The sequence below is a fragment of the Stegostoma tigrinum genome, chromosome 31 (genome assembly GCF_030684315.1).
Source record: "Stegostoma tigrinum isolate sSteTig4 chromosome 31, sSteTig4.hap1, whole genome shotgun sequence".
NCBI classification, from domain to species: domain Eukaryota; kingdom Metazoa; phylum Chordata; class Chondrichthyes; order Orectolobiformes; family Stegostomatidae; genus Stegostoma; species Stegostoma tigrinum.
In genome coordinates, this window is record NC_081384.1 from 17,197,487 (window position 1) to 17,225,482 (window position 27,996).

Below are 27,996 nucleotides of genomic sequence, written 5' to 3' on the forward strand. Positions count from 1 at the left end.
TCCTTGGTTCAGAATTGGCTGAAGAAAGTGGGCTGTCTACTGGACTTTTATGTTAGCTTGGGCTGGAATTTTCTTCCAGGGAGTGACATTCAAGAACAACGGAACCATTTGTCATCTGGTTACTGCTGGGCAGCACTTGTGGTCAACTAACATAATGAAATCAGTAGCATCCAAGTTGTCATCGAGAAAAGTGTTAATTTTTAAGAAAATCTAAGGAAGAGAATGTAGTTTTAATTAAATCGATGTAGACCTCTGGCTTCTTACAATCAATGTTAATTTTAGCAGCATGTATTCCTACTTCTTCAAGATGTCTCAATTTAGCTGAAGTAAAGTGGATACTTGGGATAGCTGACCTGAAATAGCTTCAATTTCAGTGTTTCAAAGATGTGATTTGTTTATCTTTTTTGCAACTCCAGTATATATCTTTCTATATTTATCTCTTCAGTTATCTATATTATTAGTTTCACTGTCTCCTATTATTTTAAGTGCTGTTTCAATGTCAACTCTGTTGCTAAAGCTTTCAGCTTGGAAGTCAATTTCCTTGTTTGTGGCATATATTTTCCTGCAATACCTTTTAGTTGTCTGTAACACCTTTCTTCCACATTATCATGCATTATGAGATGAGATTTATTGTTCGTAGTAACCACACAAGACTTTGAACTTTTCTATGATAACTTCTGGTCTCACTTAGATGGATTCTTCCATGATCAGTAATGATCCAAACTTCCCTTACTTCCTTCTAAGGTACAAATCTATTAAGTTACATGTGCCTCTTCCTTCTAGTACATGAGGAAAAGCAAGGATTGGATTCCTGAACCTGGAACTCCTGTGCACCCCCATGACTGAATTGGTCTTCCTAATCTCTTGACATGCTGTACCATTTAAGTGCACATACACTTTCTCAAATCTGGTAACATCAGAGCCAAGACCATGCCAGATTTCAGTACTTGCCAGTTTACAACGGGTGAGGGAAATAATTGAAATGCCTTAATTCAATTGGAAAGTTTTAATTCAAATTTAAACACCAGAATTCTAATAAGAATGTGTTAATTCGATGAATGGAGGATACAGGAAAACCAAATGTAATACAATTGTGAAACACCTTAGATTTGTGGCTGTGTCACACTGAAATTTAATTTACTTCTTGCACCCTGGATTTAAAAACATTTTCATGCCCCCTCCACCTCCCTACATCAGTGGAAACTATTTGAAAGGAAAAGAAAATCAAAAATTGTATTTTTTTTAGACAATGCTGAATTTTGAGTAGTGCGAATTTGAGAGAATGTACCTGCAATTAACATGTTCCCTTCGCATTGCCTATGAGCACAAGGAGCCTGCAGTAGGTTAAGAATCCAAGATCTTGACAGCGAAGTCTTCTTTACTGGCCCTCAGCTGCTTTATCTCAGTGAATCCACAACAAGGACTCCTGCTTCTAGTGACAAGAACCTGTTCATACTTCTGGACAATTATAGTGCAGGAAGTGGCAATATTTAATGCTGATGGGAACTCTCCCATTTGTCAGAATGGCAGGAGGTGGCAAGCCACGTGAGTGTAGTTTCTGATGCACGTCAAGCATCTGAACAAATTCATTATCTTTTCAGTTGAAAACTGTCAACCTAAGTGTGGCTAAAGAGTGCTTACTCAAAGGAAAGAACTATAACTAAGCACCAATAATTGAAAGCATAAAATGTCAGCTATGCAACCCAGAAAGCACTGGACACTATCTTGCAACATTTCACTAACTAACTGTCATGTCTTTCAAAGGAAAATGTCTTCCTTGTTTTAGAGAATTGCTGCATCTTCTTGCTTGCTGTGTCATGGCAAATCGAGTGTTCACTGTTTATTCTTTTTCCACCAGTTAAGCTCCAGGCTGGAACATTGATGCATCATGTTTTACATTTTAATGTCAAAGGAATGGTGTGAAAGAACTTGATGACCTCTTACCAACTCAACATGGTAAAAGTTCTCTTAAGCCTCCTCATCTTCCTAGCTCTTTTACACTCAATCAGTGAACTCAGGTAGACACATTTTTAAAAAATATTAATTCACAGGATGATCGTGTCACTGCCTGGGCTGGCATTTATTGCTCATCCCCAATTGCCCAGAGGGAAGTTAAGAGTCAGGTACATTGCTGTTGGTCCAGAGTCACATGTAGGCCAGTTCACAGTTTTTCCAAGTTTGTATTATTTGCCAAATGTGAAACTGTCCCCAGCATATCAAGATCTAGACTATACAGGGTTTTAATCCTTTCATGGACCTGTTACTTCCTATATCTGTAATCCCCTCCAGCTTTAAAATCCTTTGATATATTTTCAATCCACTAATTCCTGTTTCTTGACCAATCTCAATCTTAATCCCTCCACCAATGGTGTCTGCACCTTCAATTTTCCAAGCCCCATGCTTGGGAATACCCTTTGTAAAACTTCATTTTGCTATCTTGCTTTCCTCCTTTAGTTATTTCTTAAAGCCTACCTCTTTGCAACCTTCAGGGGAAGCTGAAACAAATGACCAAGTTTGTCATAATTTGTTTTATAATGCTCATGCGAAAGCGCTATCTCATGCTTTATTATGTTAAAGAGGCTGTGTGAATATAATTTGGTTTAGGGAGCAGAGTCCTTGTGTATGTTTAAGGCTGAGATAGACTCTTGGCCAATGAGGGAATTGAGGATTTCACAGAAAAGGCAGCAAAGTGGATGTAAGGAATGGCAGATCAGCCATGATCCTATTGAGTGGTGAAGCAAGCTTCAGAGGGCAAATGGCTTATTCCTGCACTTAGTTCTTACGGCCTTTTCAGAAAGCAACTTTGGTAAATTATGCACAAATGTTGTCATTTTAGCTCATTGATAAGCCATCTACATGTGGTTAACACATAAGACATATTGTACTTTCTGCAATTTCTAATTGCTTGTCTTTTAATCTTTTGTCTTTCTGTAAGTTTTAATCACTTTAAAATCCATTTGTGTATATGATACTTGATAACTGAATGCTTTTCTGTTCACCATTGACATCACATTATATTAATGATGCAAGTTGATGAAATGTTAATTTGTTAAGGATGCACCTGGACCTTGTGAACACAGTCCAATGGTTTTATCTCCTTGACCAATGAAAGAATGTGACAGGAAGACATCAAGTGAAACAGAAACCGGAATAGAGAGATGAGAGTTGAATGAAAAGGAAAAAGCAGACAAAACAGCAAAAAATGAAATAATAAAACAGAAAAACAGGAGATTGTGAGCTTGTTTTCTTTAGAAATTGTTGTATTTGTGGAGGTCATAAGTGAATGTGTATCGTATAACATTTACCAACATTTTTGACCTCAGATGATAAAAAGTTAAGATCTATTTAGCTTGCATTGTAACGTGCTGATAATGGGGCTGTTGCCTGACAATTTCCGTGTTTTGATTTACAGTGGACCTAGAAATAGCACAAAGGAAGCCTCAGTAGTTTTGAGCTTTGGGAGTGAAAGATATGGGGTTGCTATTCAACATGTCATTTCTCAAATTATTAATATTTGTGTCCAACCTAGAATGTTATTTTCTGAAAGCAACTGATCTAATTTCTATTTCTAAATGCTGCAACAACTTTGCCTCCCTAAACTGACATGAGTGTAGATGGCAGCACCAAAGACTACCAAAGCACAGCTAAAAAGCAAAAGCCTTCTTAGACTCCGACTACCTCCTGAAAACACACACTGCAAATTTTTTGGTCCCTTTATGAACCTCCAGGTGATTGTCTCATTAGAGCACTCTAATTGTCACAGTTCTTCAAGAATTACTTGTCTTATATGGCTGCAGCAAGAATGATACTAATATTGTTAAAAATCTTGCAACTTTACAAAAACTCAGTGAGGCCAATTGCGGAGTGACCCAAAATCATCCAGCAATTTGTGCAAAATCCGAATTTACGAATTAGCTGATTTAACTGTGTGTTGGATTAATTTTTTTTTCAATGGTGGAACTACCAGGCCTGTGATTCCTGGCCTATTATTTATTCGGCAAAAATTTGGACCATGATGTGAGTATAATTTTCTCTGTGCTATAATACGGAAGCCTGTTACTGTGTATAGATTGTACTCTGGGATTAGCAGAAATGAAATAAACGTCTTCAATAACAACAGATCATTACTCCCATTTCAATCCGTGCATTGTATGACTGAGAAACTGATTTCTTACAGATGGAGTACCATATCAACGACGGAAGAGAAACTGCCACTAATTACACAAGAACCAAGGAGTGTAATGTCCAGAAAACCAATGCCAAAAGAGCAGAAGGTATGCTGAAACCACTTTCAACTGAAACAAAAATTGGGCCAATTCATCTAGTCTCTGGATTTTTAGAGAACAGAGATATGACAGACATGTTTGGATCCTGTGGAAGTCTTAAACCTCAGACCTACATGGAAATTGCTTAGCATGCTCCAACTTTGGAATGATAATTCCCTTTTTTCCCATGTGAGATGTCATTATTATTATGTGATTATACTATGTGGTTATTCAGTATAACTCTTGGGGACTGCACTGGTTCAAGGTGGCAGCTCACCAGCTTCTCAAGGGCAACTAGGGATGGACAATAAAATGCTGGCACAGCCAGCAATGTCCACGTCCCACAACTGAAAAAAAAGGTAAACATAAATCATATTTACTAAGCATAGCAATTAAAAAGTTAATTAATCTTTATAACAAAAATATTTTTTGATGTTTCAATTCGCAAGTAAATAGTCACTTGACTTGACATCCAATGGCATTTTCACAGGAAAATTGTTGGAGTTTCTTTTCCTGAGTTGACATTGCGCAAATCTATTATGAATTATTCAACATGGAGTTATCGATCCTTTCTTGTTGTAAAATTATGCAGTGGACAGCTTACAGGATTTTTTTAAAAAGATGCACTATTTAGCCTTATGCTTCCAGCCTTATGCTGCATTGTAAAAATGTGCTGTAAACTAACCAACGTTTGCCTGCCCCTGGATGTGTATCTGCAGTTCTCTGTGGATCTAATCTAACTGTCATAGATCAGAGCTTCAACCTATAGCCTTTGTTATCCAAAGACAAGACTCGAAATATTCATCCAAATAGAACTCATTACGTTGTCAATCCACGGTCTCATTTCATTGTGAAATGTGGAAATGTCTTCTCATCCATATCATGGTCAGAGGTTTATTTATTTATTTAACAATGTGATGGGTACAAATTTCTTTTTCGCCATGAGTGGATATGAAACTTTAAAGTATTTAAGGCTTAAGAACCCAGTTTCAACATCTGGTCTAAACCAATCAGAATTTGTCCTTGAGAATTAGTTGCAATGTAGAAAATTGGAATATAAAAGCAATTAAAACAAAATCTTGCATGTCTGTTTTTCAGACAAAATTTATCTGGACATAGTTAACAATTATTTAATTTCTAAATATGTAACAGCTGGATGTTATGAACACTATTCTTGCAAAAATAAACATCTCTATAGAAAAAAAAACACATTGCCTATATCTCTTTTCATGACCATTACGTGTTTCAAGGAGCTTTTTAGCCAATTGACATGTAGTCATGGTTGTAATGGAGGAAAAACAGCAGTCAATGCTCCTGTGGAAAGCAATGTGACAACAATGAGATAATCTGATAGTATTACATTAATTGAGGGAATAAATATTACCCAAGACTTGGAAGTTAATTCCCCTTTTCCGCTTTGATTTAGAACTGTGGGATATTCTATCCTGAGAGGACTAATGGGGACTCAGTTTAATCTCAGCTGAAAGACAGCTGCTCTGATAGTGCAGCGTTTCCCCTGTACTAGACTGGAGAGTTAACTTTGACTGTTATGCTCAAGTCCTGGACTGGAACATAAACCCACAACTGAACTAGCATTGATTCCTAGATTGCATTTCTCAGCCAAATAGATATTTTAAAATGTTGTCAGATATTTTAACTGTGCTGCATCCTCGGCAAATGCAAAGAATGTGAACAGAGTTAAGTCATAGAAATACACAGCATGGAAACAGACCCTTCGGTTCAACTCGTCCAAGCTGATAAGATATCCTAAATTAACCTACTCCCATTTGCCAGCATTTGGCCAATTTCTGTCTCAACCCTTTTTATTTATGTACCCATCCAGATGCCTTTTAAATGTTGAAATTGTACCAGTCTGTACTACTTCCTATGGTAGCTCATTCCATAAACCCACACCCTTTATATGAAAAAGATTCTCCTTAGGTCCCTTTTAAACCTAGTTTTGGAAACCCCCCTCCCCTAGGGAAAAGGCCTTCACTATTCACCCTATCTATGCCCCTTATGTTTTTATAAACCTCTGTAAGGTCATCTCTCAGCCTCTGACTTTACAGGAAAAATAGCTTGAATAATGTTTACTATAATAAACACAATCACTTTATCATAGCTAAGTTTTATCTGAACGTAAAATAGCGATGGAGTATGTGAAACTGCAAAGTAAATCTTTAATTAAGAGATTTTTTTAGTCTTCAATGTTTGAAACACTGCAGTTTGACTGCATGAATTTATGTTTTTTGTGTATGGATCGACACAGGCGGCGAGGGACATTGCCAAAATTGAGGCAGGAAATATTGCCATTCTAGAAAAACTGGCTTCAATAATGACTCCACGTGTAGGTGGTGCCACATGGAACAGCTATAACTTGAAGAGGTAGGGAGATTTGACTTTTATATTATTCCTAATATGTATGGATCTTGTTAGTGGAATTAATTTGTTACAGTATTTTTCGTTGTGTAACCTTTAAACGTTCAATGATGACAAATGCCAGTTCGTAAGGAAATAACTTGTAATAAAATCCTCAAGTCTTGTCTGTGTATTGCTCACTGAAAGTAGTTTGCCTTCATTTGATACTGGGCTGAGTGATGTAATGATAATGTTACAGGCCGGTGGCCCAGAGTAACACTCTGGGAGCATGAGTTCAATTCTCACAATAGCAGTTGGTGGAATTTAAATCCAATTTAGTGGTAAATATGGAATTAAAAGCTAACCTTAGTACTGGTGATACTGAAACTATTGGATTTACAAAAAAATCTGTTTCAGTCATATCCTGTAGGGCAAGAAATCTACTCTATTTGCATGTTCAGGCCTATGTGTCTCTGTAGACTCTCAAAATGTGATTAAGAATCATAGAATCCCTACAGTGTGGAAATAGGTCCTTTGGCCCAAAAATCCTACCCAGACCCATCCCCCAATAACCCACCTAATCTACACATCCCTGAACACTGGGCAATTTAGCATGGCCAATCCATCTAGCCTGCACATCTTTGTACTGTGGGAGGAAACTGGAGCACCTGAATGAAATCCACATAGACACAGGGAGAATGTGCAAACTCCACACGGAGAGTTGCCCAAGGGTGGAATTGAACCTGGGTCTCTGGCACTGCTAGGCAGCAGTTTTAGCCACTAAGCCACCATGCCACCCTAGATGCATTGGCTGGGAAATGAACCCAGGCATCCAGCGTGGCAAACGAGAATTCTATCACTGAATCAAACTCTTAACTGCTCTGTGAAATGGATTAGCATGCCATTCAGTTGTGCTAAAACACTATGTTAAAAAACAAAAAGGAGTCATCCTAAATGGATCACCTGGCATCAGCCTAAGCACCAGAAATGACAATGGCACAACTTGTCTGGCTGACCCTGCAGAGCGTGCCCCACTGATATCTGAGGGCTAGTATCAAAATTGGGAGAGCTATCAAACAGAATAGTTGTGCAACAACTTGACATAATTGTACTCACCAAAGTCATAACCTACAGCTAATTTAACCATCATCAGTCCTGGGTGTATGGCAGTACTACAGAGCTTTGATCAGATGTGTTGGTTATGAAATTCCTTAACTCTTATTTATTGTGTTCTGCTGCTATTGTTTGGAATGAATATAGTCAGGCTGGAAACAGCAGAGATAGTAACACAGTTTAGAGTTGAAGGAAATTGTCCTGGGAGTCCTCAATATTGGTTCTAGATCCCATGAATTCTCGTAGCATCAGGCCAAACATGGACAATGAAAATTCCTGCCTGCCTCCCTCAGCAGATGAATCAGTCCTCTTCAATATTGGAATATTCACTGAGGACAGCAAGGGCACCAAGCGTAATTCACCAGAACCACAGCTGACAATGCTGGTTGAATGCTGAGAGATGTAGTTATCAGATTGGGCTCGTGACAGGTTGTAGGGGAACAAAGAACAGGAAAAGTCCCATTTGACCTCACCCTCGCCAGTCTACCTGTCACAGACGCATTAATTCATGACCATAATGGTAAGAGTAGCCATCACACAGTCCTGTTGGATACGAAGTCTGATCTTCACACTGAGGACTCTGTACAGCACACATTATGACATGACCCTGTGCTAAATGGCGTAGATTTAGAACAAGCCTAGTGGCTCAAAACTAATTATCGATGAGGCTCTTTGGGCCATCCGCAATAGCAGAACTGTATCCAACCACAACCTAACCTTGTGACGTTGTGCATCCCTCACTCTACCATTACTATCAAGCCAGGGATCAATTGTGGCAGCACTAGGTGTACCTAAAAATGCTGTGAAGCTCTAAAACAGGTTGAAATGCATGCAAAACAATGGCTGCAGAATGCTAGGTAGAACTAAATTATCTCACAGTCAGCACATTGGAAAGCTCTGCTATGGTGCCACATTAATCATGAATGGTGATGAATAATTAAAAACGCTGACTGAAAGAGGAGACTTTGCTAATATCCCTATCCTCACGATGAGGGAACCCAGCCCCTCACTGAAAAAGACAATGATGAATCATTTGCATCCATTTTCAGCCAGAAGTAGTAAGTGGATGATCCATCTCATTTTCTCCTAAGATCCATTACGTCACCAATATAAGTCTCCAACCAATTTACTTTGGCCCACATGATATTATGCACTGATGAAGGCACTGTATACTGCAAAGACTATGGGCATTGACCACATTCTGCTAGTAGTACTGTCAAACTTGTGGTCCAGAACCAGCCAAGCCCCTAGTCAAGGTGTAGAGCTGGATGAATGCAGCCAGCTGAACAGCATCAGAGGAGCAGGAAAACTGACATTTCGGGCCTAGACCCTTCTTCAGAAACGGGGGAGGATTAGTGGGTTCTGAAATAAATAGGGAGAGAGAGGAGGGTGGATTGAAGATGGATAATGGAGAAGATAAGTGGAGAGGAGACAGACAGGTCAAAGAGGCGGGGATGGAGCCAGTAAAGGTGAGTGTAGGTGGGGAGTTAAGGAGGGGATAGATCAGCCCAGGAAGGACAGACAGGTCAAGGGAGCGGGATGAGACTAGAAGGTAGGAGTTGGGGGTGGAGCTTGAGATGGGAGGAGGGGATAGGTGGGAGGAAGGACAGGTTAGGGAGACGGGGAAAAGCTAGACTGATTTTGGGATGCGGTAGTGGGAGGGGAGATTTTGAAGCTTGTGAAGTCCTTCAAATTCCATCAAAAATGTTTCTCCCTGCGATTACTGAAACACACACTCGCAGTAATGTGCTGGCATCTCCTGGCACTACAATCAAGCCTACTCCAGATCAGAGCCTCCATCTCCCAGACCTGCAAAGGACTTGTCCTGTTTTTTATTCTTTGTAGGATCCACGACCTGAGCTTACAATTCTACTCCGCTTCATTGGACACTAAAAACTGTAAGTACGGTAAACTTACTGGGGCCTGCCAGCCAAAACGGATTTCCTCCACCCCCCAAATCCCCAACCCAAACCAGGACCTTCCCCGCCGTGTGCCCACCGCCATCAGCCATGTGACCACTTTCAGAGCACCCGCGAATGACGTCACGTCCGCTGCCGCCGGGTACACCACTTCCAGGACAGCGAACACCATCGGCACTGCTGCTGATGCTACCACCTCCATTTCCGAGGTCAACACCAGAAGCACTGAGGGTATACCTGCCGACAACGGGGCTCTGCTCTGCACCCTCCCCCCAACCCGCTGACGCCGATGCAACTCCACCCAACACCAACGCAACTCTGCCCACTGCTGACGTCATTCCACCCACCCATGTTGACATCAGTCTGCCCACCACTGATGCCAACATCGCTCCACCCACCGCCAACATCATTCCGCCCACCACCTCCACAGCCAGCAGCTTCAGAGGAGACAGCAACACCCTGCCCTGCCGAGCCTTCACCATTCCCCCAGGCCTCCCCCTTACTGAGGACGAACGGTTACTCCTCAATTAAGGATACACCTTTGTCCCCCTCCACCCACACATTAACCAAATACCGGTCACATTTGGACATTGAGCAGTTTTTCTGCTGCCTCGGCCTCCGTGCTTACTTCTTTAACCGTGAGACTAACCCTGCCCCCTACTGACCCATTCTCCTGCCTCCAACACACCCCCTCCTCCTGGACAACACCCCAAGGCCTCCTGCCCTCCCTCGATGTCTTCATCTCCAACTGCCATTGTGAAATCAATCACCTCAACCTCTCCACCTCTCAACCACTCCAATCTCTCCGTCACAGAATGTGCAACCCTCTGGTCCCTCCGCTCCAATCCCAACTTCACCATAAAAGCCGTGGATAACGGAGGCACAGTTGTAGAATGGCGCACTGACCTCTACATCACTGAGGCCAGGCGGCAGCTCTCCTATGCCTTCTCCTACTGCCCCCTTGATCATGACCCCACCCCCGACAATCTAGTCAAGCTCTTCTGATACAGTTTCAGCATTGGCATTAATCCAACTATTTAAAAATTGCTCAAATGTATCCTGTCTACAAAAATAAAGCCAAAAAGTCATTACCCTTGTTAGATTTACTTCCAATCATTAACAAAGTGATGGAAGGAGCTTTGACAGTGTTATCAAGTGGCACGTGTAAAGCAGTAATCTTGCTGACTGATTGAATCAGTTTGGGTTTCATTCAAGCCACTTGGTTTCTGACTACATGACAGCCTTGATCCCAAACATGGATTAAAAAAATGAACTGCTGAGGTGAGCTAAGAGTGGTTGACCAAGAGGGCTTCAGGGAACTTGAACAAAATTGAAGTTAATGGGAATCAGGTGGCAACTTCCACTAGCCAATTTCATACTTCGCACAAAGAAATATGGTTCTGAATGTTAAAGGTTAATTGTCTCAGGCATGGCACATCATTCTCAGAGTTCCTCAGTATAATGTTGTAACCATATTGTTTTCAGCTGCTTCACCAGTAGCCTTCTCTTGATCGTAGGGTCAGAAGTGAGGATGTTCACTCATGATTGCACAGTGTTCAGTGTCATTTGTGACTCCAGATTCAGAAGCATTCACAATCCATATTTCAAAGACTTGGACAATATTTGGCCTTGGGCTAGGAAGTAGCAAACAGCATTCATGCTACACAAGTGCCAGGCAATGATAATCTCCAGCAAAAGAGAATATAACTTTCTCCCTTTAATATTCAAAAGGATTGCCATCACTGAATCTCTCACTGTCAGCACCCTAAAGTGCCATGAATGTTGAAGATCTAAAATAAAAACAAAGTGCTGGAGAAACTCAGCAGGCCTGGCAGCATCTGTTGAGAGAGCAATGGAGTTAATGTTTTGAGTCCAACATGACTTCTTCAGAAATTTGGTGTTCTGGAAAAGTCATATTGGACCTGCAATGTTAACTTTCTTTCTTTGTCCATAGATGCTGCCAGATATGCAGCCATATACTTGCGAGTTTTGAGAAGATTTGCAGCTCAGATTGAGGTTCTGGATGTGAGTTTGCTCGCTGAGCTGGAAGGTTAGTTTTCAGACGTTTCGTCACCATTCTAGGTAACATCATCAGTGAGCCTCCGATGAAGCGCTGGTGTTATTTCCCGCTTTCTATTTATCTAGTTAGGTTTCCTTGGGTTGGTGATGTCATTTTCTGTTCTTTTTCTCAGGGGATGGTAGATTGGCTCCAAGTCAATGTGTTTGTTGATGGAATTCCGGTTGGAATGCCATGCTTCTAGGAATTCTCGTGCATGTCTCTGTTTGGCTCGTCCTAGGATGGATGTGTTGTCCCAATCAAAGTGGTGTCCTTCCTTATCTGTATGTAGGGATACGAGTGATAGTGGGTCATGTCGTTTTGTGGCTAGTTGATGTTCATATGATGTGCAATGAACATCAACTAACCACAAAACAACATGACCCACTATCACTCGTATCCTTACATACAGATAAGGAAGGACACCACTTTGATTGGGACAACACATCCATCCTAGGACAAGCCAAACAGAGACATGCACGAGAATTCCTAGAAGCATGGCATTCCAACCGGAATTCCATCAACAAACACATTGACTTGGAGCCAATCTACCATCCCCTGAGAAAAAGAACAGGAAATGACATCACCAACCCAAGGAAACCTAACCGGATAAATAGAAAGCGGGATGTAACACCAGCGCTTCGTCGGAGGCTCACTGATGATGTTACCTAGAATGGTGACGAAACGTCTGAAAACTAACCTTCCAGCTCAGCGAGCAAACTCACATCCAGAGCCATATACTTCTTGTTATAACAGCAAGTCAGAGGCTTCTTTGGTAATTTACTCACTTCCTGACTCCCCAAACCTATTCATTATTTACAACACACAAGTCAAGAATGTAATGTGATACACACACTTGGCTGGATGAGCATGGCTCCAACAATGCTGATTTCACACATCCTCCACATTGAACATTCACTCTTCCTACACAGCCAGTGTATAGTGGCAGCAGTGTGCCTGATCTATCAGGAGCACGGGAACAACTCACCAAGGTTTCTTTGTAAGCCTCTTCTAAACCCACGAGCTGTGCCACCTAGCAGGACAAAAGTAGCACATGTAAAAGTCCATCTGCATGCTCCCCTCAACAAGACACACGATATTGCCATTCCTTCATTGTTACTGGGTCAAAATCCTGGAACTCTGTAACAATACCATGAGTGTTCTGGCAACACATGACCAGATGAATTGCAGTGATACAGAAAACAAAGAAACAAGGAAACCTACAGCACAGGAACAGGCCTTTCGGCCCTCCAAGCCTGCGCCGATCGAGATCCTCTGTCTAACCTGTCATCTATTTTCTAACGGTCTGTGTTCATTTGCTCCCTGCCCATCCATGTACCTGTCCAAATATATCTCAAAAGACGCTAACGTGTCTGCGTCTACCACCTCCGCTGGCAACGCGTTCCAGGCGCCCACCACCCTCTGTGTAAAGAACTTTCCACGCATATCTCCCTTAAACTTTCCTCCTGTCACTTTGAACTCATGACCCCTAGTAGCAGTGGCTCACTGCTACGTCCTCAAGGGCTTTATGAATGCAGAGCAAATCTTAACCTGCTCACCACCACTTCTCCAAGGGGCATTCATGGATAGTCATCAAATGCAGGCAGTGACACCCACATAAGAATTTTTATGAAAAAGTCAGCTGATTTAACTTGAAACATACTTGATTCCTGAAATGTGAACGGGTTCAGAAAAGATTTAAAAGGATGTTGCCAGGTTTAGAGGGTTTGAGCTATAAGGATAGGCTGAATAGGCTGAGGCTATTTTCCCTGGAGTGTCAGATGCTGAGGGGTGACCTTATGCATGTTTATAAAATCATGAGGGGCACAGATGGGGTGAACAGCCAAGGTCTTTTCACCAGGGTAGGGGAGTCCAAAACTACAGGACATAGGCTTAAGGTGAGAGGGGAAAGATTTGAAGGGGACCTAAGGGGCAACATTTTCATATAGAGGGTGGTGCATGTATGGAATAAGCTGCCAGAGGAAGTGATGAGGGCTGGTACAATTACAATGTTTAAAAGACATCTGGATGGGTATATAAATAAGAAGGGTTTAGAGGGATATGGGCCAAATGTTGGCAAATGGGACTAGATTTATTTGGAATATCTGGTCAGCATGATTGAGTTGGACCGAAGGGTTTGTTTTTATGCTGTACATCTCTTTGACTCTACGACTCTTAAGGTTATTTGGAATATTATATATTTTACTGTGCACACTTTAACTAACTGGCTCATATTCTAACTATGGTGATGTTTTACACTAATTAAGACTTTGTTGACCTTCTCATTCCCAGCAGATCTAGACCTATATCTAATGGTTCTGAATGTACTCTGAAAAGCAGCTTTCTCTAAAATATCCATGTCTGTTAAAATGCTTGCTGTTAGCTACAGGAATTTACATTTTTCTGCTATGCTGAAAAACACGGGGAGGCAATGGCCGAGTGGTATTATCACTGGACTGTTAATCCAGAGACCCAGATAATGTTTTGGGGACCTGGGTTCGAATCACGTGGCAGATAGCAGAATTTGAATTCAGTAAATATCTGGAAATAAGAATCTAATGATGACCATAGTCCATTGTTTACTGTCATTTAAAACCCATCTGGTTCACTAATGTCCCTTAGAGAAGGAAACTGCCTTCCTCACCTGGTCTGGAATACATGTGACTCCAGACCCACAGCAATCTGGTTGACTCTTAACAGCCCTCTGGGCAATTAGGGATGGGTGATAAAAGCTGCCAAGCCAGCGATGCCCACATCCTGTGAATGAATAAAGGCAAAAAAAGAAATTCTCTTCATAACTAAAATAGAGAAAGGACCATTGGTTGAAGTGGTGATATACGAACTCTGATCAAAATGATCATTGGTCCTCCTTCCAGAAGTCTATCTACCACCAACAAAAGGAAAATTGTACCAAATGATAAAGGGCATCAAGGCTAAGTACTCTGAAAGGGCAATCACGAACACAGGGTCACAACAATAACAATTTATACAGCACCCTTAGGATGATAGATTTCAAGATGCCTCACAGCAGCATTATCATTCAAAACTAGTGCCAAGCCATACAAAGAGATGTTCGGTCAGATGTCAAAAGAGGTAGATTTTACATCGTGACCTCAGGGAGAAAAAGAATTGGAAAGGTGACCGCAAACAGTGAAGGGAATAAAACTAGAGATGTTCAAGTGGCAGGGTCATAGGATGGAGGAGGTTACAGATATGGATGGTTTTAAATATAAGAATGAGAATTTTAAAATTGAGCATCACAGGAATTGGAAGCTAAGTTATATCATTGCATAGGAGGATGACAAGTGAATGAAATGGAGTGTGTTAGAAAGCAGATGACAGAGATTTGGGTGAACTGAAGTTTCCAGAGGGTGGTCAGCGGAGGGCCAGACGGTACAGCATTGAAGCAATCAATGAAAGGAACAAAGCATGAAGATAACAAACTCCATTTCATTCATTTGTCATCCTCCTATGCAACGATATGCACCTCAGGAGCACAAAATAGTTCTGAATGTACTCTGAAAAGCAGCTTTCTCTAAAATATCCATGTCTGTTAAAATGTTTGCTGTTAGCTACAGGAATTTACATTTTTCTCCTTTGCTGAAAAACACAGGGAGGCAATGGCTGAGTGGTATTACCACTGGACTCTTAATCCAGAGACCCAGATAATGTTCTGGGGACCTGGGTTCGAATCACGTGGCAGATAGCGGAATTTGAATTCAATAAATATCTGGAAATAAGAATCTAAGGATGACCATAGTCCAGTGTTTATCATCATTTAAAACCCATCTGGTTCACTAATGTCCCTTAGAGAAGGAAACTGCCTTCCTAACCTGGTCTGGAATACATGTGACTCCAGACCCACAGCAATCTGGTTGACTCTTAACAGCCCTCTGGGCAATTAGGGATGGGTGATAAAAGCTGCCAAGCCAGCGATGCCCACATCCTGTGAATGAATAAAGGCAAAAAAAAAGAAATTCTCTTCATAACTAAAATAGAGAAAGGACCATTGGTTGAAGTGGTGATATACGAACTCTGATCAAAATGATCATTGGTCTATTGTGCTCCTGAGATGCTGCTTGGCCTGCTGTGTTCATCCAGCTCCACACTTTGTTGTCTTGGATTCTCCAGCATCTGCAGTTCCCATTACCTCTGAACAAAGCATGAATTCAGGTTAAGTATCAGGTGAGCTAAGGCAGCGGTGACCACTGGCAATTTTAAATGCACAAAAGTAGGCACAGTTAATAATAGTGAACATGTGAAGTTATAAGCTCAGTTCAGGCTCAGATTGGATGGCTCATTACAATTTGGGTCAGTCTTAGACTGTTGCTGAAGGAGGAAAGAGAGTTCATAGTTGGAGCCAAAATCAATGTGTTCAATCTTCTGAATATTTATTTGTCAAAGGGTTTTCCACTTAGCTTTCACATGGACAGGATCTTGCTATTCCATTGGCAATTATCAAAGAACCTTGGGCTATGAATAGTAAATCAGTTCTCAGCATGTGACAATTGTATCACTAATCTTTGTGTTTTGGTATGTTCTCTTGGATTTACCTATAGTATGATCCGAGGAAAATATTATTTTTCAAATTACTGTTAAAGCAAGTACTTTTTTACATTTTTCATACACGTACCTTAAAGTTTAATCCAGGAAGACCTTCTTTTCCTTTCAGTTCTCTAGGTGTTATGGTGGACATCCTGTGTACATATTAGGAATGCATTATAACTTAATAATTTTTGCTGTGTTGTTGATCTGGTAATTAAGAGTTTTGAGAAAGCCATAGTATAATATTTTAAGATGAGAAAACACCAAAGAACGCTTGTTTGTCCTGTGCAGGAAAGAGTCCAACAGAAGACCTGATGATATTATCTAAAATATAAATTTCTTCAAATGATTTTTCCCTTCCTTTTTTCTCCTCAAGACAATGACTGTTTGCTGAGGCACACTTTCCGAGCCATTATTTGTTCTCTGATACCTTTTCCTTGGAACATTATTCGTATGTAAGCAACGATCACATTGTTTATAGCTGAGTGCTGTTCTGAGGAAGGTCATGGAACCCAAAACGTCAACTCTGATTTCTCTCCACAAATGCTGTGGAGCTTTTTCAGCAATTTCTGTTTTTTTTTGTTATCAAATGTACGCTCTGGTACACACTTAATATATGCCAATACATGTTGGCTCATGTGAGAATTGTGTTGAATTTATTTATTCCCCAGCGCCAAGTATTGAGGACAATTGTAGTGCATTCTTAAGCTCCAAGGAAGTGATGTCATAATTAAAACCTCACCGTCAAACAGCAGACAGTGCTCAAAGGGGTTTAGTCATCGAAAGGTGAAGTCTTAACAGAAAACACAAATGTAATGGAGAAATTAAACAAGATTTCAAAATGATACTCTGAAGGAAGAGGAGAAAATTTAAGCAAGATCTAGAGAGATTTGGAGTGGACTGTAAAGGTTGCCTAAATGAGCCAGACATTTACCTAGACAGGCTCTTCATTATTAGAGTTAGTGCTTTCTGTGCTGATGAGCTTCATACAGCTACAAGGCCTATTAACGTTTTTGCAGGGTAGCACTTCAAGAATAATTCCTCCTATAAGAAAGAGCCTCATACCTAACCCCAGACTAAAATATTTAGATCAACGCCAGGCACTGTGGCCACACTGATGGAAAATCAGGACATAAGAGCTGATTTGACAGGGCCCCACTACAGGTTGGAAAGGGCACTTCCATCTTTCACTCTCTCCTGACTTTGTCTGGAATGTTCTGTCTCAAACTCTGCTTCCCACTTCTCTTTCTCCTTTTAAGGTGCTTCTCAAAGCCCACCTTTCTAAACAAACTTTTGGTTACCTCTCCTAAAGCCTGCTCCTTCATTTTAGGTTTAAATTGTAATCAATGAGTTTATCATAAAGATTGATAAGTGTATCACTAAAAGCCTATCAATCTTTATGACTAGGAGACAGTAAGGACTGCAGATGCCGGAAGCTATCCTGACTAAGGGCTTTGGCCTGAAACATTGACTTTTCTGTTCCACTGATGCTGTCTGACCTGCTGTGTTTGTTCAGCTCCACATTTATCAAAATCAATCTTTAAATTGCTTCTTGTACTGATCCAGATCTTCACAGTAAAAATTGTGGTTATGTTAAATACTGACTAACATGTCCAATATTAGATTATGTTAACCAAGCATTGATAAATGTAAAGACCTTTTCTTAACAGAAGCTTAAAACAAAATGTATTCCTCTTTGTTCTGCTCACTTGAAATAACTATTTTAGATGAAGGAGGTACACATATTGCAATATCAGAGGAAAGGATTATGTTTCCTTGTCAATTTGGGAGATTATAGTTTAATTTCTAGATATTCCCCACGTAGGAATTACCTATGACATGTTAGAAACAAATGCAGCTCTTTTCCATGAAACAACAGTTTAATATGTGTTCGAAGAATGAAAAGGAGCTATGGTTGTAATTTCAAAAACAGTCAAAAATGGAAAGTTTCAGTCGGATCCAAACAATGTATATTAAGCAGAAATAAATCCAGTCATAGGTCAGCAAAATATTTTGCTTTTCAGTATGTCATGGTGGTTAGAAGCAATTACCTTCATACTGAAAGTACCTTTATGGGATTACTTCCCATACTTTAGAGCTACCAGGTGTTGCCCAAATGTGTTTTAATGTATTATTTACTTAGAAATGTTTTTTTAAATTGTGGTTTGAGAAAACATTTTAACAAGAGGGCAATTTTTGTACTTTTAATATTTTAAAAATCTGTAAGATTACGTTGTGATCATTTGTAAGTATAGGATGGAAATTGAGAATTGTCTAGTCAAAAGAAAAAAGTCACCCATATCTGTGCTGCTCAAAAGTGTCTTTTGCCTGTAGAAAACAAAACTCCTGATCACTTGTCACTTTCCTTATATTCGATGTTAGTGTATAATTAAAATATTCGGCTAACTACATAAATAGAACCAATTTCAGTATTTTAATTGTTAACTGAAGGATTGATTTCTTTTAGCCTGAGTGCATCTAAATACCCTACCAGGATGCCAAAAATTGCACCGACTAGGAATGTAGTAAATCAGAGTAGCAACCGTCCAAGGGACTTGAAGCTGAAGGTAAGGCCTTCCCCATTATAATGTGGAACAGAATTTTGGAGTGGTGCAAAGATGAAACTCTTACCTAATGGCCCAGACGTTACAGTGGTGATGAAAGTGAAATTTGTCGGCATTACCGTCATTACTCTGCTAGAAGAACAGCACTATTTGATGTATGCACATGCGCAGAACCGCATGCAAATCCAAAAGTTGCTGTCAGTAATTCTACACTAGTCCAGAGGATGCATTTTTGTGGTACCATCCCCAAACCACTCCTCATTCAGCTCCCAGAACCCTATCTCCCTTTGTCGAATTGACAAGAACTACCAGTCATATATTTGTGCCTTTGATGTAAAAGCCCTTGAGAAAGTTACACCTTCTTAAAGGAGGCTTAACTTCGTTTTATATACATATTGTGTTAACTTCACAATCACTGGCGAACATTTTCACAGTCCCCAGGAAGGTATTTTTGTATTGGTGGAGTACTGCGTTTCTCCATTATGTTTAATATCATTCTAATCATAAGATCTAAAATCAAAATTGAAGAATATTGAGTGCTTTCAACCTCCTTGTTTGCTGAATGTGGATATTTTGATATGATGGATTGCTTAACTATTTGCTTATATCACTGCTATTGTACAAATTGTTGACTTGGTGCCTGTTTTTAACCCGCCATTGGAGAAGGGAAATCTATGCCACAGAGACCAGTATTTTTTTCTTCGAGGTCAATAGCACATGCCTTTGCTTTGCCACTGACAGCAGAATCTAGGCCTTTGTCCATTAGATTACATGCTCGGTGTCAGTCAATCTTTATGAGATTTTTGCTATCATTAGTGAATGGATGAAACAAAACTGGTATTGTAATGCTGTGTGTTTCTGTTTTTGCCATCTTTAATTGTTTCTACTTTATTATATCTCTCACAGTCTGCCATCTTCCTTCCTTCTGTGGGCCACTGTTGCGCCTTGGTTTGTTTAGATGTTGGTTTCAAGATTTCAGTTCTATTCCTCCCTTTCTCACTCCGCAGAGGAAGGAAATGCAAAACAATCAAACTACTAGTTCTAACTGCGCAAATCAGTGCTTCTAATAGAGGATACACTCTTACCTAACTTTTTACTTGTACAATTGACCACGTTACATCCAAAAATCTTACATGAGTCTGAGAATAGTTTCTAACGTATTTTACACACTGAATGTGTACATAGCTCCATGATCCCACAGAAAAGTTGACAGCAAATCAAAATGTATTATGCTTTTAATTAAAAAAAGCAATTCCTAAGTAAGATTTACAGAAGATACTCAACAGTAAAAATGTTTTTTGTAAATAGTACCAATTGTGCAGCAGAGACTGAGGGACTACAGTGATGTAGCAAGTGCTAATTTATTTAATGTGTGACAACTGTTCCTGCTTAAAAAACAGGTAGGGTGTGATGGTTTGATGTCTTGTCCTGTTGCAGTGGTGCTGTACTCAATATAAAGCAAAGAAGTGTGGATGCTGGGGATCTGAATCCAATGTTGGCTGTGCTTACAAAGTAACAGCTGACACAACCAAATTCTATGAGGCCAGCAAATTTAAATACAAAGTATTGGACTTCCCATTTGGTCTCAAGATGTTGACACTTGGTAGAATAAACTGAACAGATTAGATGCAGGATTTAAAACAAAAATGAATTACAACCAGAGTCATTTATGACTGAATTATCACATGAGTTTAGACAGGCTCATAGGTCAGTCAAAATTGACCATTAGGTGGGCATGCCAGGTATAAGCTGATTGCACCTAATCTGAAGCAATCCAAATTTTGTATGGACACATTTCTGTAGCCGCATTAATGTACTGTTAATAACCTAGAAATGCAGTGACCAGCAGTGAATTAAATTATTATCAGGTCTATTTTTCATTTATCTGTTTAAACTTTTATTGTCAGATGTACTCAAGTACAGGAGTACAGTGAGAAAGTGTACAATGTCACCACACATGGCGCCAGCTTAGCTACAAAGACTCCTAGGTGCAAAACTTATGTGCAAGCCAGTAACAAGAGAGAAAAGTTAAAAGTAAGACATTACTGTGGTCCTTAGCATGTGGAAAAATAAAGAAATAAAGTTAAAAGGTAACATTATAGTCTGTCCTAGTTTTAAGTGGAAAATAAAGAAAAAAGGTAAAAGCTCAGTCTGCTGCTTTAATGATATTGACATCCTTTACAGTCATATAAATGAGTTTACATTTGAAAATTGTCTTTGGTACATGGGGCATACGGTAAACGGTTAGTCAAAACACTTGCTCTTTGTGTTCATTTTAATCAATCATTTGAAGAATTTTTCAGTTGAAGTTTGTTTAGTTCAGCAACCTTGAGGCCCTGCTAACTATATCCAGAAGGTAAATGATGGCAGTGTTGATTACACCAATTTGTGGGAAATTTTACATTTGGACTTATGAGATTAGATTGTGAAAACTTCCTTCTTGTTCATGAGGTGAGTGTCACTGACAAGACAGGATGTATTGTCCATTCCTAATTGCCCTTGGGAAGGTGGTGGTGAGCTGCTTTTGTAAACTAATGCACTCCATGCTCTGTGGGTACACTGTAACGTGCTGTCAGGAAACAAATTCCAATTTTTTGACTGAACAACAGTGAAGAATTAGCAGTAGTTCCAAGTCAGGATAGTGTATGATTTTTGATGTTAAGTTCCTAGTGTTGAAATTTCAATGCATCTGCTGTCGTTGTATTTGTAGGTGACAAAGGTGCGTGTTTAAGATGCTGTTTAAAGAGCATTGCAGAATTTCGGCAGTGCATTTTGTTAATGGAACATACAATTGCAAACTGTATGCCAGTGGTGGAGGGAGCGAGTGCTTAAGATGTAAGATGAAGCACTGATCAAGTGGGCTACTTTGTACTGGATGGTATTCTAGATGACCATTGTTGGAGTTACATTCACTCAGGCCAATAGCAATTATTCCATCGCACTCATGACTTTTGCCTTCTAGAGTTGACAGCCTTTGGGGAGTTGTGAGGTGAATTACTCACGACAAAATTCCCAGGATCAGATGTTCTATTTTAGCCATAGTATTTATTTGGCTCGTCTAGTTCGATTTTTGTTCATAGCGGCGCCTTCAATTACGTTAAAATCATTAAATGTTAAGGAGGGGTGGTTAGATCCTCTTTTGTTGGCTTTGGCTATTGCCATATATTTGCGTAGCGTACGTGTTAGTTGCCAGTTATCTGTCCATGCCTGAAGATAATCTAGACTTTCACTTGAGGGATTGATTCAAGATCTGAAGTATCTCAAACAGGACTGAACACTGAAATTATCAGCAATTATCTCCACTTCTAAGCTTCAGTTCAGTTTTGGTCAAAGTCACTTGGCTACTTATTCAATTTGGAAAAGCCCTTCACAGTTTCTGGACTGTTCGAGAGCATTTCCCTTTTTTGTTTGCCCTAGGCTAAAATATTCATACAATACTCAGACTGTCTAGCACATGATACCCTAAGAGAGTACTGAGATCAAGGGATAGTTATCGGGTATGGGAGTCGTTAAATATTTGCTGACTAAACTTAAAGTTTTGTCTGTATTTGAATGAAGTTTAGGGGCAGAATTGACCAATTTAATAGTTTAGATTTTAGCAGCTGTCCAACAACAGATCCTTCAAAGTGTAGCCATATTTTGTGGAGACTGCAATCCAGCAGTTTCTCATCAGATTTCAACTAGACACTGAGAATTTAGAATGTACTTTAGGGACTATCTGGATTTATTATTAAGAACATAAAATACAAGAATTTTATGAGCCTTGAGCACTATGTTTGCAGAGGGCCAATCTGCTCAACATGCATATGCACTGTGATGTCAATGATGGAAGAGCGATGCAGAGCAAATCTTGGACTTCCACACCTGATGGACTCAAGTATGTAAAGTGCTGACACCCAAATTCTGTCTTGCTCAGAATTATACTGGGAGTCATCATCAGTCACAAGAAGACCAAAGAAGCAGATATTTTATACTAATGATGGATTAAGTAAACTTAATACTGTTATATGATTCCATACAAAGGGGAGGTTAGTTGAGAAAAGCAACGGCTCTGCATCCCCATCCTTTGTTACTTAGACTGTTACTTAATTTGAGACCTGTTGGTATTCACTTTTTGATGACTGTGTGCGGTTTTTAATTCGTGTTTCGTTGACTGACCTTTCCTGACCTATTCTTTTCACTCGGTCATCCAAAAACGGCATTCTTTGTGAATACCAAAGTGATAAAGGCTTCTGTCTGAGAGATTTTTGTTGCTACTGTGTACATTGTTTACTTTCTGGCTTTAGTAATGAATTTGGAGGGAAGTCAAAGATCCTCCACTTTGCCTTTAAGTGCTTTAGAAAAGGATTTAATAAACTAAATCTGGCTTCTTTAATGTTTGTAATGATTAAACAAACAGAATCAGGAAACCCGAGAATATTAATTCATTCATGGAATGTGGATAAAACTGGCAAAGCCAACATTTATTGTTTGACCATAAATGCCCTTGAGAAGATGGTGGTGAGCTCCCTTCCTAAATTGCTGCAGTTAAAAAAATCTCACAGTGCTACTAGCAGTGAACTCCAGGATTTTAAGCAAGCGATGATAAGGGAGCAGGGAACATTTACCAGGATGTTGGTGTGGGACATGGAGGGGAACTTGAAGATGATAGTGTTCCTTTCTGCCTTGACCTTTTGAATCACTCACCACAGAATATCCAGCCTCTGGCCAGCTCTTTCAGCTGCAGATTAATGTGATGGCTCCAGTTATGTTTCTAGTGAGTGGTATCCCCTGAGAAATTCTTGAAGGTAATGCCATAAGTACATAAAAGTTGCAGTAGGTCTAATATGAAGATTATTCATGACCACAAAAGCTGTAACTGATGCAATGAGAATTGTCATTCCTTTGATGTATTTATTTCATGGAAACAGTTGTTTACCAAGTGTTCACTTACTGATTTAATGATGTTTATTTTAACAGGAAGTCCCTATGAGAAAGGAGAGCATTGAAGCAGCCAATCTTCTCATGCTAGAAAGACTAGCTAAGGTAATGGCTCCTACTCCAGGTGGACCAAGTTGGAAGGACTATGAATCAAAAATGTAGGACATTGTTTTACATTGCTTCTCTCATGTTAAATTAGCAGAGCAATACTATTGTGTTCATTCTTTAATATTTAAAATCTTAAAGAAGTTCAATGAATCACTGACTTTTCCTTATGTCTGATTCATTACCCTACACGTTGGTGATTGTAAGAAAATGCAATTTTTACAAAAGCACGATTCATTCACAGAATGTAGGCATTACTGGCAAAGCCAGTATTCATGACTTATCTCTAATCACCCTTAAGATGATGTTGTATTGCCTTCTGAAACTACTGAAGTCCATGTGGTCTAGGTGCACCCAAAATGCTGCAGTGGGGTGCACTGGGATTATGACCTAACAGCGATGAAGAGCAATAGCATATTTATAAGTTAGAATGGCGAGTGGTTTGGAGTGCAGCTTGCTGCCTTCTTCCCTGTGGAGGTGAAAGTTGTAGATTTTGCAAGTCATAGTGATGTAGAGCACAGAAAAAGACTCTGGTCCAACTTTTCCATGCCAACCAGATATCCTAAATTAATCTAGCCCCATTTGCCAGCATTTAGACCATATCTCTCTAAACCCTTCCTATTCATATACCCATCCAATTGCCTTTTACATGTTGTAATTGTAATAGCCTCCACCACTTCCTTTGGCTGTTCATTCCATACGTGCAACACCTTCTGCGTGAAAATGTTCCTCTTTAGGTCACTTGTAAATCTTTCCCTTCTCACCTTAAATGAATGTCATCTAGTTTTGGACTCAATTACCCTGGGAAAAAGACCTTGGTTATTCACCTTGGTTGTGCCCCTTATGATTTTATAAACTTCCATAAGGTCACCCCTCAGCCTACAACGTTCCAGGGAAAATAGCCCCAGCTTATTCAGCTTCTCCCTATAGCTCGAACCCGCTAACCGTGGCAAATTCTTGTAAATCTTTCAGACCCTTTAAAGTTAAACAACTTCTTTCCTATCACAAGGAGACCAGAACTGAGAACAGTATTCCAAAAATGGCTTATCCAATGTTCTGTATAGACCTGTAAAGGCATGTATGCTAAATGTCTTCTTCACTGCCCTGTCTAACTGTGACACTTCTTTCAAGGAACTATGAACCTACACTCCAAGGCCTCTTTGTGTGGCAACTCTTCCCAGGATCTTACCATTGCTAAGATGTATTTAATTGCTGCACTATATCTTATAGATGGTACATACTACACTTCCATTTGGTATGTGGAGAGGGAAGTGAATATGATGACAGTCAAGCATACTGCTTTGCCCTTGTAGGTGTTGTTCTTCTTCATTGTTAGGGCTAGGCAAATTGTAAGCATTCTGTCGTACTCATAACCTGCATTTCATAGGTGATGGAAATCTTTGGAGTAAGTCATTCTTTGCAATATTGATGGGCCTAATCTGATTAATGTTCTGGTCAGTGGTGGCCCCAGAATATTGATAATTGGAGATAATACCCCTAAATGCCAAGGTGAGATGATTAGACTCCCTCTTCTTGGAAAAAGCCATTGTCTGAAACTTGTGCATATGTTACTTCTCACATATCAGGCCAAATCTGGATATTGATGAAATCTCACTATGTGTGGGCACGAAATTATTGAAACAACAAGTTTTAATATTCACCTGTTAAATACTTGGAACCTTTCTAAATAGCCAATTCAAATACCTGAATCATAGAATCCCTGCAGTGTGGAAACAGGCCCTTTGGCCCAACAAGTCCATACTGACCCTCAGAGCATCCTACCCAGACCCATGCCCCTATAACCCACCTAATCTACACACCCCTGAACACTATGGGCAATTTAGCACAGACAGCCCAACTAGCCTGCACATCTTTGGACTGCGGAAGGAAACCTGAGCACTCAGAGGAAACCCACACAGACACAGATAGAATGTGCAAACTCCACACTGACAGTCGCCCGAGGGTGGAATTGAACCCAGGTCCCTGGTACTGTGAGGTTGCAGTGCCAATCACTGAGCTACTGTGCCACCTGAAAAATCTCTGGTGCAGAGTTACAAAAGTGTAATTGTTAGCCTTATCCTTTGTTATTCTCATTCATCTCACAGATTAAAGTGCAAACGTCAGTAGTCTCCATGTAGACCAATTCAGGTTCTGATGGAAGGTCATTGAGAGAAGGCATTAACTCTGTTTCTGTCCCCACGGATGTTGCCCAGAGCTGCCCAGTATTTCCACCTTCATCAATTTTTATTTTATATTATTTATTGTACTGAAATAAAGCTTGAATTGTAACATTGTTGTCATGATACACCAAAAAGACTGACAAAAAACTTCATTAATGAATTTTGAGTTGATTTGTTATTTTGAACAAATATACTAATAGCTCATTCGTACATTGATCTTTAAAAATTGATAAAGGTTTGATTCTACAAAAGTCTGTTGGTAAACCAAGATTGTTTTCAATTTATGATTTGCAAGCATTGTACTTTGCAAATTACAAAGCTATCAAGATTGGCCATTGTGAGGTAGCAACATTAATGTGTAACAAATTATGCATCTGATTCTGGCGGAGATATTAACTGTACTACTATGTGTCTGAACTCTGACAACAAAGGCATATACTCAGGAGTTGCTTTGATTGTGATCTGATTGATGCCATGCCATTTGTTAATCAGATTAAACGCTCTGATGTATAGTTAGGATATTTGAAAATTGACTATTTTAATAGATAACCATGATTTGAACTGATTTTTAGATCACTGAAAATTATTCATTGTATCTTGATACATTAATACCATCAACAGGCAAGCTATTAAGAGAACATAAACCACCCGTTATAAGATTAGTAACAGTGTTTTATTCATAAACATTTTTGGTAAAACATTTTCATTTTTAAAAGCTGCATGTTGATCAATATAGTGCACCCAACAGGACTACATATTCCTGTTAGCACTGAGTTGTGATAATTAACCACAAACCTCTTTTCCTTTAGTTATGGAGCAAATCACCGATCAACAGGGCTTCCTAGCATTCCCAAGGACAAGGGTGGAATGAAACAGAAGAAACAGAAATATAGCACAAGCGACCAGAATGATAACTGGAAGGTTGGATCCACTTCCCAACATATTTTGCATGTAGCCTAGATCATAAAATGTGAGGCTGGATGAACACAGCAGGCCAAGCAGCATCTCAGGAGCACATGTAGCCTATTTGTTTTCATTTTTCCTTAACTGAAGCTAGTAGCCGGGTGTAATTCCCTAGATATATAATGCTCTTTGCAGTTTTGACTATTGGTTTGTGAGCCTATGAGTTGTGTGTCATAGGTTCAACAACTTATCTTGTTTTTTCCAAATGTGTGCATTTTGTAACTGTTGTCTCTGAAGCAGGAGCAAAAGCCATAGAGAAGATGAAAAGGTTTTTTTTTCAAACTGATGGGGAACTAAATAAGAGTTTGAAGTGCAAATGGAAGTGCCATTGATACTTTACAATTGCATTTCCACTGATGACTTCTATACAATGAACTTGCTATTCTCAGACCTAGACTTTCTTTTGTTAATCAAGCCCAATATTCTTTTACAGGACATAAACCAAAAGCTTCCTCCTGTCTCTTCAAACAATAAGAAAAATGAGAACTGAGAGACCACCATTAAGGATTTGATAAGAAGCTGGAGTGATAGTTCAGTGACATCTGCTATTTGAAGTGCTCTGTTGATAAACTGTGTTGATCATTGTGCTCTGTTTCTATACGGGGTAAATAAACTGCAGTTAATAAAACTGTTCGTTGTCATGATTAAGTCATCTTTGGTTCTATAAATGGCACTGGACACAGTTTAGCTAATGTTCCTTCTCCATTCACTTCAATTGAAAAGACACCTTTTTCCCAGATTGGGAGACTCAATTACTAGGGGTCATGAGTTCAAAGTGAGAGGAGGAAAGTTTAAGGGAGACATGCGTGGAAAATTCTTGACATGCGTGGAAAGTTCTTTACGCAGAGGGTGGTGGGTGCCTGGAATGTGTTGCCTGCGGAGGTGGTCGACGCAGACATGTTAGTGTCTTTTAAGATGCATCTGGACAGGTACATGGATGGGCGGGGAGCAAGGGGATACAGACCCTTAGAAAATAGATGATAGGCTTAGACTGAGGAGCTCGATCGG

General features: G+C 39.9%; 1 protein-coding gene across 2 annotated transcripts; it reads left to right on the forward strand.

Moving 5' to 3' along the window:
- Positions 1-4,016: 4,016 nt before the first annotated feature.
- Positions 4,017-27,567, forward strand: LOC125466100 (uncharacterized). 2 transcript variants are annotated; one of them, XM_048560238.1, is made up of 6 exons: positions 4,017-4,274; positions 6,535-6,650; positions 18,724-18,823; positions 23,780-23,898; positions 26,835-26,946; positions 27,422-27,567. In XM_048560238.1, exons 1-6 carry the CDS (start codon positions 4,152-4,154, stop codon positions 27,476-27,478), a joined length of 627 nt encoding a protein of 208 aa, XP_048416195.1. In that variant the 5' UTR covers positions 4,017-4,151; the 3' UTR covers positions 27,479-27,567. The 2 variants fall into 2 exon arrangements, with proteins under 2 accessions (XP_048416195.1, XP_059494828.1); XM_059638845.1 differs by lacking the exon at positions 27,422-27,567 and having other exon boundaries at positions 23,780-23,845; positions 26,835-26,945.
- The last annotated feature ends 429 nt before the right edge of the window (positions 27,568-27,996 follow it).

What these genes read in the sequence shown, in the direction of transcription:
- LOC125466100 (XM_048560238.1), top strand. Translation starts at nt 4,152, where the DNA reads ATGACTGAGAAACTGATTTCTTACAGATGGAGTACCATATCAACGACG. An exon ending in CAATGCCAAAAGAGCAGAAG is followed by an intron (nt 4,275 to 6,534) that starts GTATGCTGAAAC and finishes GGATCGACACAG; the next exon opens with GCGGCGAGGGACATTGCCAA. An exon ending in AAGGACTATGAATCAAAAAT is followed by an intron (nt 23,899 to 26,834) that starts GTAGGACATTGT and finishes CTTTTCCTTTAG; the next exon opens with TTATGGAGCAAATCACCGAT.